This window comes from Calliphora vicina, chromosome 5 (assembly GCF_958450345.1).
Source record: "Calliphora vicina chromosome 5, idCalVici1.1, whole genome shotgun sequence".
NCBI classification, from domain to species: domain Eukaryota; kingdom Metazoa; phylum Arthropoda; class Insecta; order Diptera; family Calliphoridae; genus Calliphora; species Calliphora vicina.
The window spans coordinates 62,095,297-62,114,328 of record NC_088784.1 but is presented as its reverse complement, the minus strand read 5'-3'; the positions used below and the strand labels follow the sequence as shown (position 1 = coordinate 62,114,328).

Below are 19,032 nucleotides of genomic sequence, written 5' to 3'. Positions count from 1 at the left end.
TTTTAATATAGATATTGATATTTGCATACATTTTATGAGTTAATCGTTTTCAAAACACCTGTAAAGAATACGATTGTCTTTCAACAACCTACCTACTCGATATTATAATTTTAAAATTTGTTTCTGTACTCACGATATTAAAGATTTGGGGTATTTACACGGTCTGCTATTAGTCATAATATCCTAATATATTATAATATTTGTTGTTGTGCTTTAAACCAAAAAAGTATTATTTTATACCAAAACAATAAACACAGTTCAAATAGTCTTATTAGTTTAGAACTTTTGTGTTTGAAACACAACAAAAATTTGTTTAAGCTATCATAATATATTACGACATTATGACCAAATAGTAGACTGTGTGAATACTAGGGTATTCATTCGACTAATGATTGTTCGATTAATCGAAAAATTGCTTACGAATTATTATTCGAACAATTTAAAAATGGCCATTTTCGAATAACGAATAATTTGAACAATTTCATGTAGAATAATCGAATAAAACGAATAAATGTTCATATATATTTAAATTTATTAAATTGCTTAAAATTTTTCATAATTTCAACTTTAAATAAGAAATAATGACTCACAAAAATTGTATTGTTTCTGAAATTCGACAAATAACTAAAGACAAAGGGACTTTCAATCACTATAGATGAGTGTTCCGATAGCTCCTTCTATAAATATATAAATATTACTGCCAGAAGTTACAATTCTAAAAATAAATCTTTCAAAATTTTTAACTTAGGACTTGAACCAATGAAAATAAAAGGTACGGAATAAAATATTTGTTATTTAGCTGGCGAAATATTAGACGAATCGCAATTAGTAATCAAAATATTAACTTAGATTAAAGTGGAGTTGAATGTGATGGTTAATGTGATTTTGAAACGGTCATCGAAAGTGATATTGAGGATGACATTTATAATGATTACATTGAAATAGATGAAGGCCATGATCTTAAAATATATGTATATAATTGATGTTATTAACCGCGTACGTAAGTGTTGTAAAATATTTAATTAATCGAATGATAAACACAAATATTGCAAACTAACGTTTTGTTGCAAGAAAAGTATGGAGTTCGTCTTATACATGATTTTGAACATCTTTGTCTAAAATGGTAATAAACTTTTTGCGTATTTGTAAATGCGTCAATCATGCACTGCCTGACTTCAAATTAGCCACGTTCACTGACAATGATATCAAACTTTGGACAGATTCCCTTTATTGTGTAATTCCCCAAGACCACTTTATTAAGCATTAAGCAAAGATTCGGCAGCGTTGATAGAGCTTGATTTATAATACAATTTGTTATAAATAATTTAGAAATAATGAATAATTAATTTACTAAAGAATTAGTTTCTCAATTTAAAACCCGAATTAATGAACGACATAAAAAAGTTCCTAATACGTTTATATTGTATTTGAATTCAGGATTATGTATAACTAGATCAAATTTTTTAAAGCATAGATCCAAAACGGAAACTAAAGTGTTTGCTAGTCAATTGTTTTGTAGATTGTTCGGGAGTTAATCTGATCAGAATATTTCTGAGAATTGAATGATGGACTTGTTTTTGAATGTTTTTTAACATTATCAATACTGGAATTGTTAACTTTTACGTTATTTTTTGTTTCTATTTAACAATAAAATATTAAAAAACCGACATCAAAACTTCATTCTTTACTTTTTTTAAATAAATGTAAATTATTCGAATAATTCGATTAATTTTAAACGTGTGATCGAATTATTCGAAAAGATTAAAATCTCTTAGTCGAATTATTCGTTTTATTCGAACAAGAGAAAATTCGAATACCCTAGTGAATACCCCAATTATATGTTATCCATAGTATATTCTAATTATCGATAATTTTCAATAACCCAGCCTCTATCTAGACTTAATCGGTCACCAAATTTCTTAAACTTAAAAATATTTTAATTTAATTAAAATATGAATACAATAAATATTAATTTTAAAATTATTTTAATCCGTAGTCAATGTTCTGCAAGTTTCCTATTATGTTGCCATCTATTTTATCACAAGTAAAATACTAAATATACTTTTGGCCGAAAATCATAGTTTTAGATCTGGTCCAGCTGACAAAAATGCACAAATTGAGTTGGAATATTTTGGAAATCATTTGAAAACATTAAAGTTTTAATTTTTAGGTGTTACATTTTCGATATACTTTGCTACAGTTTGGCTCACATTCTTTATAATAAAAAAGTGTTATATTCGGCTGTGCTGAATTTTGTATTTTTATGATATAGGGGGTAGGGTCAATCATATAAAACTTGTTATGTGAAATTTCATCACGATATTAATTACACTGGATATACTAAGGCCTCTAATACACTGTTGTCATATTCTTACAAAGTTATAATAAAATGTTTAATAAATTACGGTTTTATAGGTCTATTGTTTTAACAATCGACAGTTTGCTGAAAAAAGTCGAAAAGTGGAAATCGACTTTTTTGTCGGAAAAAAAGTCGAACAAGCGATTATGCTATCTCCAAAGTCGAATTTTTAGATTGTTAAACAAAATATTTAATTGCAACATTATATTAAAACTATTGCTATTTGATACACTTGCATTTGTCAATCAGCTAAAACGTTATTTTAAATTACTCATTTGTTTTATTTTGGCTGTTTACGAACAAGTGAACCTAAAGGGTACAACAATATCATCAATACTAAGTGAAAATGTTTGGAATATGCTGAAATTCAATTTAAAACTATTTCAACCGATGGCGCAATGGATATCTATTTTTGAATTCAACCAATATAGTATTCATCGGTTATATTTAGCTTTTAAAGGCATTCGAAATAAGCTATGATATGCATTTATACCATTAACTGAAATTGATGATAAAAAAACCAGAAGTGTTGTCTCTCTTTTTAATGAAAGGTTGAAAATGTTTGTTAAACCAATATATTTGGCTGCTAGTATCCTTGGCCCCAATATGATGTTTATTTATGATATGGGTACCAATTTGAATATAAATATAATGGCGGACCTAGCAAACTATGAAGCTGGAGAGAATTTGTGGGCTAAACATTTTGTGTAGAAGAAATATCTCCTTCGACATGGTGGAAAAGTATTTGCGCGTCTACAGAATTAAGCAAAATAGCGGTTCGTTACTTTTCAAGTGCTCTGTAAGCATTTCAATTTATATTTATTATAAAATTCATGAAATTTTGTAGCACAACGTGGTTTATTCACCAAATTTTCTACAACATAGTTTATACCATGGTATATACCCATTTTTAACCAATTTACCCATTTTACTGGGTATTTACCCATTTCCCATTTCTACTTTTCAGTAATATCGCTTTCCATGAGCCGGTCAACAATTTGTTGCTCTGTAAATTTACTTGGCATTTTTTTCGTAATAGGATACAAATGTGCAGCGGGCTGGTCATGTAAAAAAAATGCTAAAATAAAGGACTAACATGAAATTTAATGAACATTAATGTACCATATCATGATTATTGAATTGTTAACAATAAAATTATATATTTCGTTTAGTTTTTATACTTCACAACTTTAAAAAAATTAATTGAATTGAATTAATTGAACAACTGATCACAAAATTAATTAAACATTTTTTAGTGTGGCCTGCTTGAAAAAATTCCCGGTTTTTAGAACAAGAAACATGTTCAGCTAGCTTAAAAAAAAAACATTTTATTAGGTCTGCAGACGTTTGATAAATGTCCAGTGGGCTGGCTGCACGTCAGGACCGAGGAGGATATTCTACAATCAAAGAATGTATATTTGTTGGCCCTAAGATCAGAAACCTACAGAATGATGAAAATTTTTCACATTGTTTATTGGAGAAAGAATATGCAGCATGGAAATCTTTCAAGATCATCGTGAACAGTTTTCTTGGAAATAATTTCGAATTAATCGCCAATAAAGCTGATATTTTAAACATAATTTGGACCATAAAAAAAATAAATCAATAAACCTAAATATCTCTTCAACTAATAGAGATAACCTACACATGTAAGCGTTTTTTTTGAGAATTTTGTCCATTTTTTTAAAATTTAAAAACCAAATTTTAGGGGCTACGCACTGACCCCCATTAGCGCTAGGAAGCTGAACAAAAAAATCAACTCGAAAACACCTCAGCTTCAAACTTGTGAAATTTCGTAACAATATCTCCAATAGTTCCCGAGGGACCAAATTATTACCAAAAAAAAAAACGTTTCTAAACCATTAATCGGTCCATAATTAGTCATAGTTCCCATATAATGTTTTTGCTCATTTACTTAGTGTAGGGTATAATAATATGGTCGGGCCATTCTTTCTTACTTGTTTTTATGGAATGAATAAATAAAAAAAATAAAAAAAAATTTTACTTTTTGTTAAGTTTGATGCACCTTTAGGAGCGGAAACCTTGAACACTTTCCAATTATTGGTCGGTAGGTCAGGATTCTCGCTCTGAATGTACCTCACTGTATGACCTTACCACACGAGCCTCTTGCTTCGGACGTTCAGTCATCGGCTGTTGATTTTGCTGTCGAAGCAGTCCCTCCTCAGAGCGTTGCCGTTTAGGCCCAGCAAATGCGGCTTGGTCCGCTGCATCTGCGCTTAAAGGAGGATTTGAACTGTCCAGCTTAGCCAGTTGGGCCTTAGCCCATCTAAGTTTCGACAACTCGTCCATATTAAGCGCATCGGGCGACTTGGATCCATTATCGATGAAAGCCTTTGTACGAAAGCCCTCCTAGATGGTTCCTTGTGAATGGGGGCGTTCGGTTCTGCTGTAGTGTCGGGTGGGGCTACAGTGGTTGGACCCGACTTCTGGTTCGACGATCCAAACTGTAGCATCTTCGCAGGGACATCTGTCTTATCGACAGTGAGGGCTAATGCAGCTTTGGAACGGTTCGGATTGAAATCCAAGACTACCTCGCTGTTTTTAATCAAACTGTCACCAGAAGGTTGGACAGATGACTTTCTGCAATCGGCCAGCAAGGTTTATCCTGCTGACTTCTTGCTGTTGTTTGTTTTTCTTTTTGTTTGTTAATTGAATTCAATCGGCCAGCAAGGTTTCCCCGGCTGACTTCTTGCTGCTGTTTGTTTTTGTTTGTTAATTGAGTTCATTTTTGTTCCCACTAGTATGCACGTAAGGGGATGGACTATCCATGCAGCGACGGCGTACATGGACTGGGTAAAAACTGTATTACAACCGACCCGTACCCTGGCGGCGGAAGGGAGCTATTAGCGACTAGTTTTCTTTAACCACCACTAGCCATTCTGGTCTTCGGCACTGCTACCATCACTTTGACCTTACAAGTGGGGGGTTTGGTCCGCGGGAATAATGTACTAGCACTAGGCGTCCATTTGTTATAATATGTATCGCCAGTTTAGCATTATCATAACACCAATTACATCTTACTGTGACCATTTGTTATAAAATGCATCACAGTATTATGATATTTGGCTATCGCAGTTCCGTTTACAAACCTATCTATGTCAGAAGTTCAGATCATTTGTTAAAAATGTATCTCAAGATCAGAGTATCCGAAACCGAAAACCGGTCAACCGGTTTTTCTAAATAGACCAACACACATTTATGTAGTGGTGTGTTGGTCAATTTATTTGTATGAAGCACAAACATAAAGAAAACAAAAACAAAGAGTGGCCAGATTGCCAGCGGCGCTGGTATGCCCGCGTTAAACTCGGCTGATGCTCGCCGGATGGGGGTGGTTCTTGCCGGCAACCTAGACCATGTAGACACACTTACACAAAAATCATACCAGCATTGTATGTTTTTATATAAAATAGGGACACGAAGTATTTGCTGCATCTCCCTATCGATCATACTTATACACAAATTCTTGCCCTACCACTCGAGGTTTGACCCTCGCCATGACGTCCTCTTCTTGTCGTCCCAAACCATACCTGCAAACTAAATTCCCCCTACTTACCGCCGCTTTAATCTTTAGAATACCAAATCATATTAAATGATAAAACTCAAAAATTTCATTTAAACATTATATAATTTAACATTTCTTTATTGAAACTAATAAAACTTACCCCCAGTAACACGAGGGCAGGTTATGTGTTAACTAATAGTTATACTGACAGTTTTCATACAAAAATAATTTTAACCGAGAGTATAACTATTAGTTAAGGCATAACCAGGCTTTGTGTTAATGGGGGTTATACTAATACATTTATTTCCAAATTCAAAAATATTCCAACAAACAGAATCGAGTTTAAACGAAATTCAAAAATTATAGGATTTGTTTTAATTTAACTTATATCATACTATTTTTATTTTTGTTTTTTTTTAGATTTTATTTAATTTCATTCTTTAAATTTTTGGTTTATATAAAATTTAATGTCACTTTCAACAGGTAAGTTATAAAAAATTTATGATTACAAATTACTATATATAGGCATATAATCCTATTTTTTATTTATGCAAAACTTATTTGTAAGATATAAAATTTTTGTTTTTCTTTTCTTTTCGCAGATCTAACATCTTTTTATACCCTCCACCACCATAAGTGGTGAATGAGGGTATATATAAGTTTGTCATTCCGTGTGTAACATTGAGAAATATTCATCTGATACCCAACAAAGTATATATATTATTGATCCTTATGAAATTCTAAGTCGATTGAGCCATGTCCGTCTGTCTGTCAGTCTGTGTAAAACACTCTCAGGTCCAAAATACGCAAAGAAACTTAGTAGAGTTGCAAGGAAAATGTTTATTATTGTCCTAAGCAGTTGGTATTGAAAATCAGCGAAATCGGTACAGTGGAACCAAAGTTATGAATTAAAATGTGGGACAACCTCAAAAAAAAAATTGATAATTTTCACATATTTTTGGACATTTTTTGTAAATATCATAAAATTTGGTACTCGTTGCTTTTATGATAAAAGGCGTAACTCTGGTGAAAATTATAAGAATCGGTCTAAGATTTCTCCAAGCTCCCATACAAATTTCTTCCCGAAATATGGTTCTATGGTCTATAAATGCCTACAGAATAAGAATATCCATATAAAATTCAGCAAAATTAAGTTTCGTGGAAAAAAAAATTATATTACAAAATTTTTCATGGATCGGACCATATTTGACCATAGCCATATAAAGTACACTTCCGAAAATCTCTTAAATAAGCATAAATGTCTTATAAATGTCGCTATCAAGTTGAAATTCGATATAATAATCCCCATATATACCAAAATCGTTGTACCTAATTCTATGAAGATCGGCCGATAATTGGTTATAGCTCCCATATAAGGACCACTTCCGAAAAACACAATAACCTACATAAATATCAAAATTTCACACACATCCATAGTTTATATTTAGAAATCATACTACTGGATTTTGTGAATATCGGTCCATATTTGACCATAGCTCCCATAAAAGGTCCACTTCCAAAAATCTGTTAAGTACTCATAAATCTCTTATAAATACATTTATCATGCTAAAATTCGACAAAAATTATACTCATATATATAGATATCACTGTACCAAATATTAGGGAGATTGGCCGATAATTGGTCACAGCTCCCCTATAAGGCCCATTTCCGAAAAAAGATATTAACCTTAAAAAATATTAAAAACATATCGATATCAAAATGAAATTACGCACAGATCAATAATTTGTATCCAGTAATCATACTTCTGGATTTTGTGAATATCGGTCCATATTTAACCATAGCTCCTATATAAGGTCCACTCCCGAAAATCACTAAAATCCTCATAAATTGCTTACAAATATAGTTATCGGGTTGAAATTCAAAACAAATTTATTCAATATATACAAAAATCAATGTTCCAAATTTTATGATGATAAGCCCATAATTGGTCAAAACCTCCATATAAGAACCACTTCAGGAAAACACATTAACATGCACAAATATCCAAAAAAAATCTATACTGAACCAAAATTTTACACCGATCAGTAATTTGTATCCAAGAATCGTACTACAAGATTTTTTAAATAATTGTCCATAATTCGGCATAGCTCCCATATAAGGTCCACTCTTGAAATTCTACAAAAATAGCCCTTAAATACTTAGGACCATAATAGGTCATAGCATCCATATATTAAACCAAAATAGTACACAGATCAGTAATTTGTATTCAAAAATCATAATACTGAATTTTGTGAATATTGGTCCATAATTGGCCACAGCTCTCATATAAATACATAAAAATCACGTAAAAATATTTTATGACAATCGAATCATAATAAGTCCCACAACCAAATATTTTGAAATTTGTCTAAATATATTTGTATACCCTTTTTATACCCTCCACCACCATAAGTGGTGAATGAGGGTATATATAAGTTTGTCATTCCGTGTGTAACATTGAGAAATATTCATCTGAGACCCAACAAAGTATATATATTATTGATCCTTATGAAATTCTAAGTCGATTGAGCCATGTCCGTCTGTCTGTCCGTCTGTCTGTCTGTCTGTCTGTCTGTCTGTCTGTCTGTCTGTCTGTCTGTCTGTCTGTCTGTCTGTCTGTCTGTCTGTGTAAAACACGCTCACGTCCAAAATAGACAAACAAAATGGTTAGACTTGCAAGAAAAATGTTTATTGTTCTCCTAAGCAGTTTGGTATTGAAAATCAGCGAAATCGGTACAGTGGAACCAAAGTTATGAATGAAAATGTGGGACAACCTCAAAAAAAAATTGATAATTTTCATATATTTTTGGACATTTTTTGTAAATATATTGCAGCTAATATCATAAAATTTTGCACTCGTTACTTTTATGATAAAAGGAGTAACTCTGGTTAAAATTATAAGAATCGGTCCAAGATTTCTCCTAGCCCCCATACAAATTTCTTCCCGAAATATGGTTATATGGTCTATAAATGCCTAAGGAATATCCACATGAAATTCAGCGAAAATAAGTTTCGTGGTAAAAGAAATTATATTACAAAATTGTTCGTGGATCGGCCCATATTTGACCATAGCCCCCATATAAAGTACACTTCCGAAAATCTCTTAAATAAGCATAAATGTCTTATAAATATCGCTATCAAGTTGAAATTCGACATGAATAATCCCCATATATACCAAAATTGCTGTACCTAATTCTATGAAAATCGGCCGATAATTGGTTATAGCTCCCATATAAGGACCACTTCCGAAAAACACAATAACCTACATAAATATCTAAAAAATATCGATATCAAAACAAAATTTCACACACATCCATAGTTTATATTTAGAAATCATACTACTGGATTTTGTGAATATCGGTCCATATTTGACCATAGCTCCCATATAAGGTCCACTTCCAAAAATCAGTTAAGTACTCATAAATCTCTTATAAATACATTTATCATGCTAAAATTCGACAAAAATTATACACATATATATAGATATCACTGTACCAAATTTTATGCAGATTGGCCGATAATTGGTCATAGCTCCCATTTCCGAAAAAAGATATTAACCTTAAAAAGTATTAAAAACATATCGATATCAAAATGAAATTACGCACAGATCCAGTAATTTGAATCCAGTAATCATACTTCTGGATTTTGTGAATATCGGTCCATATTTAACCATAGCTCTCATATAAGGTCCACTCCCGAAAATCACTAATATCCTCATAAATTTCTTACAAATATAGTTATCAGGTTGAAATTCAAAACAAATTTATTCAATATATACAAAAATCGATGTACCAAATTTTATGATGATAGGCCCATAATTGGTCATAACCTCCATATAAGAACTACTTCAGGAAAACACATCACCCTGCACAAATATCCATAAAAATCTACACTCAACCAAAATTTTACACCGATGAGTAATTTGTATCCAAGAATCGTACTACAAGATTTTTTAAATATTGGTGCATAATTCGGCATAGCTCCACATAAGATCCATTCTTGTTAATAGCGTTGTTTATATGAAATTCTACAAAAATAGCCCTTAAATACTTAGGACCATAATAGGTCATAGCATCCATATATTAAATCAAAATAGTACACAGATCAGTAATTTGTATTCAAAAATCATAATACTGAATTTTGTGAATATTGGTCCATAATTGGCCACAGCTCTCATATAAATACATAAAAATGACGTAAAAATATTTTATGACAATCGAATCATAATAGGTCATAGCTCCCGCATAAGTTCCACAACCAAATATTTTGAAATTTGTCTAAATATATTTGTATACCCTTTTTTATACTCTGTTTCTTCACTTGAGGTTAAAAGGGAAAAATGTTGAGGTCCAGACTTAAACTCGACAACACTTCCCCTTTGCGCATGTGAAATTTCATTAAAATCGGACTAAGGGTTTAGAAGTTACAGATTTGTTTCCCTCTTTTTTTTTCTCATACCACTGTGCGCCACTTTGACACTCAGATATTGTAGATCGTTTAACCCAGTTCCAACAAAGTGTTTACGGTTACCTATGTAAGAAAATAATAATTTACACGAAGATTTAGAAAAATTAAATTTAGACGACAATTTCTCAATTAAAAGACAATAATTAACTGTGTCAAACGTTCTAATAGGAATTTCAGTTATAAATTGCTGAATTAGATACAATTTTTTGTACATTTGAAATAAAATATCTTCTGCGTAAACTAGTCTTTCTAACAATTGTTATATTATTTCAGCTTTTATACCATCATATTTAGGTGGAGGGTATTTAAGATTCGGCACGGCCGAATATAGTACTCTTACTTGTTTTTATTTTCACATGTACGCAAGCACACACATTGTATAAAAACAGTTAGTCTCGCATGAGCTTTGATAGAAGCAGGTTGTGTTACGCTTTTATGTTTGTTTATTTCATTATTTCAGCTATTTGTTTTTGTTTTTGCCAGAGAATAATTATCAACTCATACAAGATCTAAAAACTGTAGTGGTGTGAGTTTGCATTTCGATGGTTTAGTGAATGCGAATTTAAAAGTGATAATCAATGGTACTATTTCCTTATTGCAATGGTACTTTTTGAATCTTTTATAATAATAAACCTAAAAATTTAAAATTAGGAACACATTTTGCATTTTCTATAATAATGGACCCAGAAATATGAAATTAGACATTTACAATTAGAATTAGATTCACAAAGTGAGACTTGATAGTACTATTTCTTTCTTCTAATTGGGGTGCCGAAGCGCACCGGGTCAGCTAGTATATGAATATTTATATTTTAAAGATGGATTGTGAATTACATCTACTAATTTATTTAGAATATCTTCAGATAGAGAAATAACAACAATTTGATATTTAATTGTATCATTTATGCTGCCTTTAAAGGTAAATATTAATTCTGTTTGTATCAACCAAGTTTCAGGACAATAAACTGGATTGTTAATTTGTGAGTTTTTATTTGAGTTGGTATTAGAAAATGTGGTTGATTGTGCATTTTGAAAGTCTGAATTATTTATATTTTGTTATTTTGTGGCGTATCTTGTTCGTTCATTGAATGTGTTATAACAATTCTGTAAATAGGTAATTACTGGTAAAGGATTTACAAATAAAAACATATTGTAAAATTAATGCTACACAGAAAAAATAAATTCATAATTGGAATAAATTTTGTAATAAATATTATTAATCGAACATCAGTTTTTCTTCCCAAACATTTTTCATTCAGAATAAGAACTTGTTCATAAATATTATAAAATTGTACTTGACAAAAATGTTTGATTTTTTATGTAAATTGTATGATATTTTATAAAAAAATGCATTATAATTCTATTATCTAATGAATTAGTTAAAATAATTTTGCATTATTGCCATATATTGGCCAATATTTTAAGATGAATTAACAATATCTGAAAATTAAAAAATCTTATTAATCATAATAAGACATCCATAAAGATTAAAGCAGTTCATTCTCCTTCAAAATTGAGTTAATTTCGCGCATATTTTCTCATTTTGTAGCTGAAAATCATAAAAAAATAAAAAATGTTCAAAAGAAAATTTCAAACATTTTTGAACAACTGGTTTAATTAAAAACACATGTTTATATATATTTTACATAACTACCACAAGCAATTATGATTATTTATTATTATTTTTGATACTAATTATACATAAGGAATCACAATTTTCAAATATTACAGACTAAATTACAAGCTAAGTTTTATCTAAAGGTGTAATTAGTTACAACCAGTCCTTTCCATCAGCCAGCCCTTAACGGATTCCACAATTTCAAACTCATTGTTGAAACAGCCGCGGCAAATATGTGCAGTTAAATTAAGACGTCCTTCTATATTTATATGCTCGCACATATAGAACATCGAATGTACGGATTCTTTGCCCATTATAAAATACATGTTTTCAAACCGATGACCATTTGCCATAAATAAATCTTCATTGCCCGAAGTAATATTCCACTCACAATAACGTATCTTTGCGGTGGATGGTATACTCGATTTCTCTTGAGTCATTATGCGATCAAACTAAAAAGAGAAAGAAGGAAAGTTATTTGTAAGTACAAATTTAGATTAAATATTAATTTGTTTCTATAAAACTTACCCAATCATTAACTAGAGGTATGGAGTCACATGGTGAACGCTTCCTGCGTGACACTGTAATTTGAGGACAGGATTGAGGATGCCTGTAAATAAATTGATATTATTAATTAAATACATAGTTTATAAATGATTAATTAAAATTAAATACTTACATTGATATGGAATATGTAAGTTTTAGAACAACATATTCAACTTTAGTTTTAGGTGCCATTTTCAGATTTAAATTTTATAAAATATTTATTTAAATTGCCAACTGAAGTTCTTGATGCTTACTGTGCCAAGATCGTTTAGGTTGTGTATAAGAAATTCGTAAATCGTTAGTCTTTTATACTTTAAAATCTTTAAGCTAAACATATTATCAGATGTCTTGTTTCTAATTTAGGTTCTAGCTCATAAATGACTTAAGCGTTTTATGATATAATGGGACATTTTTAAAATTTGTTTGCGCTTTTAGGTAACAGAATAATTTGCAGCCGCAGCAATTAACCCTAATAAAAACATCCTTAAGTTATTCTTAGGAATTTACAGGTAAAATTATGCACACATGTGTGGAAAATAATCTAAAACAGGAATTTTCTTTTAAATTTTTCAAGAATACGTACATACAAATGTATTTCAGATTAAATCGCAGAAAAATATTAAAAGGATATTTTTATACAATTCCGAACATATATTGCATTTTTATGAGTTAATCACCTGTAAATTTTAATGATTTATTGATTATTACATAATTTTTCATTGAAATTGAGAACATTATACATGATATTGAGAAAATTCCAAATTAAATTGAGAATTTCAACACTTTCGGCTGTCGACGAACCACTGCGATTTTACGTACAATACGTTCTGAATCTGGATAGAAAAGTAGGTATGTAAGATTTTGTAACATAAATTATTACGGTTGATTTTTAAATTTACCTTCAATTTCACCTATACAATTTGATCTAACTGAAGTTACACATTTTTCGAGGAAAATGTGACGACAGGGAACTCTCAATTATATTTTAAATCCCTTTTTGTTCGTTCAAATAAAATGTTAACTTTTAATTTCTCATCACATTTGTTAAAAGAATGCTTGACCAAAATAAATGACAGGAGATTGTTTACTAAGTATGTTTCAAAATTGTATATTTTTTATGGAATTAATTGATTGTTTTTTTTTCATTTAAAATAATTTATATACATATGTAATGTTTCTCTATTTTATTTAGAATTTTCGCAATTTCATTTGGAATTTTTCCAATTTCATATTGAAATTTTCTCAATTTAAAATGGAAATTCTCAATATCAATTGGAATTTTCTCAATTCAAAATGGAAATTCTCAATTTCATTTGGAATTTTCTCAATTTAAAATGGAAATTATAAATTTCACTTGGAATTTCTCAATTTCAATGAAAAATGGTGTAATTGAAAAGCCTGTCCATGCAGGCAAATCATCAAAGTCGGAAAATCCAAACAGGTTTTAATAAGTAATACATATGTATGTACAGTGCCGAACTTAAGTATTGGCACAGGATGCTCATTGTACTTTAAGGTCGATTTAAAGGCCATATTGTTGACATTTTTAATAAAAATATATAATTATCAGATAGATTGATGACTTTCCTACAAAATACCACCAACTTCATTTCAACAATTTTGCAATATTATTTAAAAATAATAAAAAGACGAAAAATTCCACATTTCCGTAGAACAAAACTATTGGCACACTTAACCAGATTCTTCAAATTTTATCGATCTATCCACTTTTTTTCTCTGAAAATGCGATTTTATCTTCTTTTATTTAACAGTTTTCGTTTCTAAAACTGTTAATTTCGTTTCTAAAACTGTTAATGTCAAAAGTGCTAAACATACAGGTCGTCCTAGATTCTTAAGTGAGCGTAAATACAGCCATATTATCAAAAAGGTTATGTTATGTCCAAAAAAATCTTCAACACAGGTTGCTGCAGAGATTAAGGAAGAATTTGGGAAAGAAGTTCACGCAGCAATAGCCAGAAGAGTGCTCCAGAAGACAAACTATAGTTGTCGTATTGCTAGGCGTAAACCATTTATTTCATGCCGTTTAGGAATTTACGTAAGTCACATGATTTTTAGCACCAAGTGCTATTCTCTGATGCAAACAAATTTAATATTTTTCGCACTGATGGCCGTCAAACGGTATAGAAAAAAACCAATAAAGAGCTGGAAAAACAAAATATTGCTTCAATAGTAAAACATGGTGCTGGAGAGGTAATTGTGTGGGGTTGTATGTCCGCTGGGGTTGGAGAGCTTAGTTGAAGAATGGCAAAGTATTGGGTCAGATATCACAAACAAGTTGGTGGATTCATGCCTAAACTACTCGAGGCAGTTATAAAACGAAAGTCACTTGCAAATAAATATTAAATTATGCAATATTGCTTCCAAAATCAAATGTTTTTTAGCTTTTAATGAAGTGTGCCAATAATTTTGTTCATTGAAATGCAGTACTTTTTATGTTGTTTTGTTATTAGTAAATAATGGTACTAAATTGTTGAAATGAAGTTGGTTATATTTTGTAGGAAATTCATCAATCTATCTGATAAATATATTTTTTTATTAAAATTTTTACCATACGGCCTTTAAATCGTCCTTAAAGTACAATGAGCATCCTGTGCCAATACTTAAGTTCGGGACTGTATATAGATTGTGAAGAATTTTTTAATGGTTTTTAAGGAAGAACAATTTTATTTCTTTATAGAATGATACTACGTTTATACGCACGGCTTATTCGCAAATAAAAATATTGCAATTAGAAAAAAATGCCGCATAAACAGTGAATTAATTTTTTATTTGCGAATAGCTAACTCACGAAAACAATTCCTGATTAACGACACTATTTGCAAATAAGATTTAAGCATTGCCATATGTTTTAACGCTTTTAGTTTATTAAGACGATTTTTAAATATTTCATTGCGTTTTTGAATTACTTGGATTGCAAGACGGACAAGAATTTTTGATTCTATAATTTTTACATTTAAAAAAATAAAAAATGTATCATAGTTTATTCAATAAAAGAGCTACCAAAAAATTAAATTTTACCATCCGGCATCTCATAAAAACAAGAATTTCCGTAACCAATGTGACATATAAACAGTGAGTTAGTTAATTGCAAATAATTTTTATTTGCGAATAGGCTACGTATAAACGTAGTATGAAATACACAATTTAATTTACAAACAAATAAGCCTTATTGACCGAATCATACATAACAAAAAGCAATAACTAACATTGACTTAAATTTTCTTTAGTAACTTCGATTTAAATGAATAATTTTCATTCTATGAGAATACTGTGGAACTGCCCTTACGAAGCATCTTCATGAATCACTTTATGGAAAACGTCAGCCTTATGGGAAAAACGATAAATGCTGGTCTTCCTTCTTCAGTGCCTGTCAGGATATTTGCACATATGAGGTTTTTCGAAAGCTTGGTCACCTGCAATCTTGTGCCATTACAGAGTCCTCTCGTGAACAGTTTGCAATCAAGAAGTAAATTTGGCGAAACAGTCCAAAGAGGCTATTTTTTACATAAGGACTCAATAGTTTCTTCTTCTTCTTTACAGTTCAAACCGTTAGGTCGATCTTCAAATATTCTTAAAACATTTCAGTATCATCAATATTTGTCTTCAATTATTCTTTTGAGTGCATTTGAAGAAGCAACATCGAACATTATGGAATACGAAATTATCAGTGGTCGCCGAAGGAATAGCAAATTACTCTACTTGGCCAATAAGCGTTTAATCAAGAAAAGAAGCTCGATCTGTGATCACTAAAAAATCAAAATATCTAAATTCGATAAAAACTTGGCCGATAAGCGTTTAATCATGAAAAAGAACTGACTCATATGATCACTCATATTTCAAACCAAAATGCGATTACTTATATAAAAACTCAAAATATGTACATTGATTTAGATGTATTCTGTTGTTTCAAGACTTATACCCCGTTCTCACGACGGCATTATTCGTCATTCAACCCCCAATTACGAACTGAATTACATGATTCGCCATACAAAATTTCAAGTGCGAATTACCTTGTTCGTATAGACTTGCCAAAATTATCTATGTAATAAAATATCTGTTTAGTTAAATTAACTATTTTTTCTATGCTATTACTACTAATGACAATGAAATTGATTTTTTATTTAATTTATCTTTATTTATTGATAAAATGAAAACTTAATGGAGTAAAACATTACAAATAAAATTGATTTTGGAAACAATTAATATCTAATAGGGTATTCAATCGATTAATTAATTTTGGACGGTTAACTGTTCGAATAATTTGAAATTGCCGAATTTCAAATAACAAATAAACCGATTAATTTGTGTCGATTAACCGATTAACCGAAATTCCTTTTTTTTGCTCTTTAAAAAATTGTTTGTATTTATTTTTCCGTTTCAATTCAAATACAAATTTCAAATTAAAATTAGATATTTTTTGAACATCCAATAAGCATGATTAGTGAGTATGTATAACAACTGACATATTCAATTTACATGTATTTCCAAAAAGGAATATTCTTTATCATGATTTTGATTTCTCCAACATATACAATCAGCGAGAGAATTTTTTTCAAAGAACAGTTTTATTAAAATCGTTTAAATTACATACATATGTATGTATATTCTTTTTAAAAAAGATTATTTCAGAAGATCTCACTAAAACCCTAAAAAACTCACACATCGCTCATTTTCTGCAACAACGTCATAATTCAAAAAAAGTTTCGAGAAAAACGTCTTTAAATATTTTATGACATTTTACTATTTCTTAAATAAATTTTCAACAAATCATGCGATTTCAGAAATATAAATAGCAGATGTTAATATCTTTCTAATCTGTATTTAACCCACATTTTTACTTACCAAATATACGTGAAAACATGAATTTTAATTTTGATGTTTACAACAAAAAAACACTCTCACACAAAAAATAATTGACTTTTTGAAAACTGATGAAACTATATGAAAGCGCATATTTTGTATTACTCAGTTCATAAAACACGGATTTTGAATTATGACGTTGTATCAGAAAATATGCTGCGATATGTTTACAAAAAAGATCTCAAATACATTATTTGCTGTTTTTTATGTTTTTGTACACAAAATTCGTTGTTGTATTTGCAATTTAAAATGAAAATAGAAATTATTCGGTTAATCGAATAATTTTAAATTAACCGATTATTAACCGAACAAATCTAAACCTCGATTAATTATTTGCTCGATTAACCGATTAACCGATTAAACCAGAAACCCGATTAATTGAATACCCTAATATCTAACCATATGAATGTAAATGTTACTATGTGGAATGTCTGTTCATTTCTATCTTTGGATCTGTTCCAGTACTAGTCAGATTTAAAGGTTTTGTTTTATTAATAATAAACTTAAGAACCAATTGTTATAGTATCATTATTTTTGATTGAAACCTGCAATCTGAGATAGAGATGGACATTCCACATACTAACATTCAAATTCTTATTATTCTTAGGTCCAATATTACAACTTGTCTTTATAGTTAAAGTTAACTTTAAGGGTACCTTTTTATATTGCTTAAAGTTACCTTTAACTATAAAGGCAAGTTGTAATAATGGAACTTAATAATACCAAATAATTAACTAAACACCATTAACAGAACAGTTAAATAAAATTTTGAAACATTTCAATACCGGTACTTCTGGGAGATAACTTGCCATGTAGGTAGATTTGTCGGGAGTTGAGCTTGTTGTGGGCTGCTTGTTTTTTTGGGTTTTGAAACTAATCTCTTTCATTGTCCGAAGACGATGTCTGTTGTGGTATTAGGGAATTTTGATTACTTTTGGGGACTTGTTTCACCAAAAGTTTCGTAGGATCTCGCGTTTGAAGGTTTATCAACAACGTGAATAACACTTTTACTTCATTCTATACATGTCGCGTGTCTCCACGCGTTTGATTATATTGCTAAAAATATAATTTATTTAAATTTTTACATTTTTAAAGTTAATTTAGTATATACATACCCTTTTGCACCAAAAATATTTTCAATTGACAATTAAATAAACAAAAAAACTTCATACAAATAAATTCGAAGATGTTACTAATTCCAATAGTTATATTAACATAGTTTTTAGGTGAAGTGTATTGTTTGAATTACCTATTGGCATAGATAATAAAACTTAGTTTTTCATTTTCATATAAAAAGAAATTAACTATGCAAGCTTAGTTAATATAGCCTCGATTATTTTTTTGTGTGTACCCATTTCCCATCTCTAATCTTCAGCAATATCGCTTTCCATGAGCCGGTCAACAATTTGTTGCTCTGTAAATTTACTTGGCATTTTTTTCGTAATAGGTTACAAATGTGCAGCGGGCTGGTCATGTAAAAAAAATGCTAAAATAAAGGACTAACATGAAATTTAATGAACATTAATGTACCTTATCTTGATTATTGAATTGTTAACAATAAAATTATATATTTCTTTTAGTTTTTATATTTCACAACTTTAAAAAAATTAATTGAATTGAATTAATTGAACAACTGA

The 19,032-nt window shown here is 30.0% G+C and overlaps 1 protein-coding gene across 1 annotated transcript; it reads right to left on the bottom strand.

Moving 5' to 3' along the window:
- Nucleotides 1-12,117: 12,117 nt before the first annotated feature.
- Nucleotides 12,118-12,706, bottom strand: LOC135961312 (uncharacterized). Its single transcript, XM_065512805.1, has 3 exons — nt 12,648-12,706; nt 12,497-12,578; nt 12,118-12,420 (listed from the first exon to the last, which is right to left on the bottom strand). The coding sequence occupies exons 1-3, from the start codon at nt 12,704-12,706 to the stop codon at nt 12,118-12,120; spliced, it is 444 nt and encodes a 147-aa protein (XP_065368877.1).
- Nucleotides 12,707-19,032: the final 6,326 nt, after the last annotated feature.

What these genes read in the sequence shown, in the direction of transcription:
- LOC135961312 (XM_065512805.1), bottom strand. Translation starts at nt 12,706, where the DNA reads ATGGCACCTAAAACTAAAGTTGAATATGTTGTTCTAAAACTTACATAT. An exon ending in CTTACATATTCCATATCAAT is followed by an intron (nt 12,579 to 12,647) that starts GTAAGTATTTAA and finishes ATTTATTTACAG; the next exon opens with GCATCCTCAATCCTGTCCTC. An exon ending in TACCTCTAGTTAATGATTGG is followed by an intron (nt 12,421 to 12,496) that starts GTAAGTTTTATA and finishes TTCTCTTTTTAG; the next exon opens with TTTGATCGCATAATGACTCA.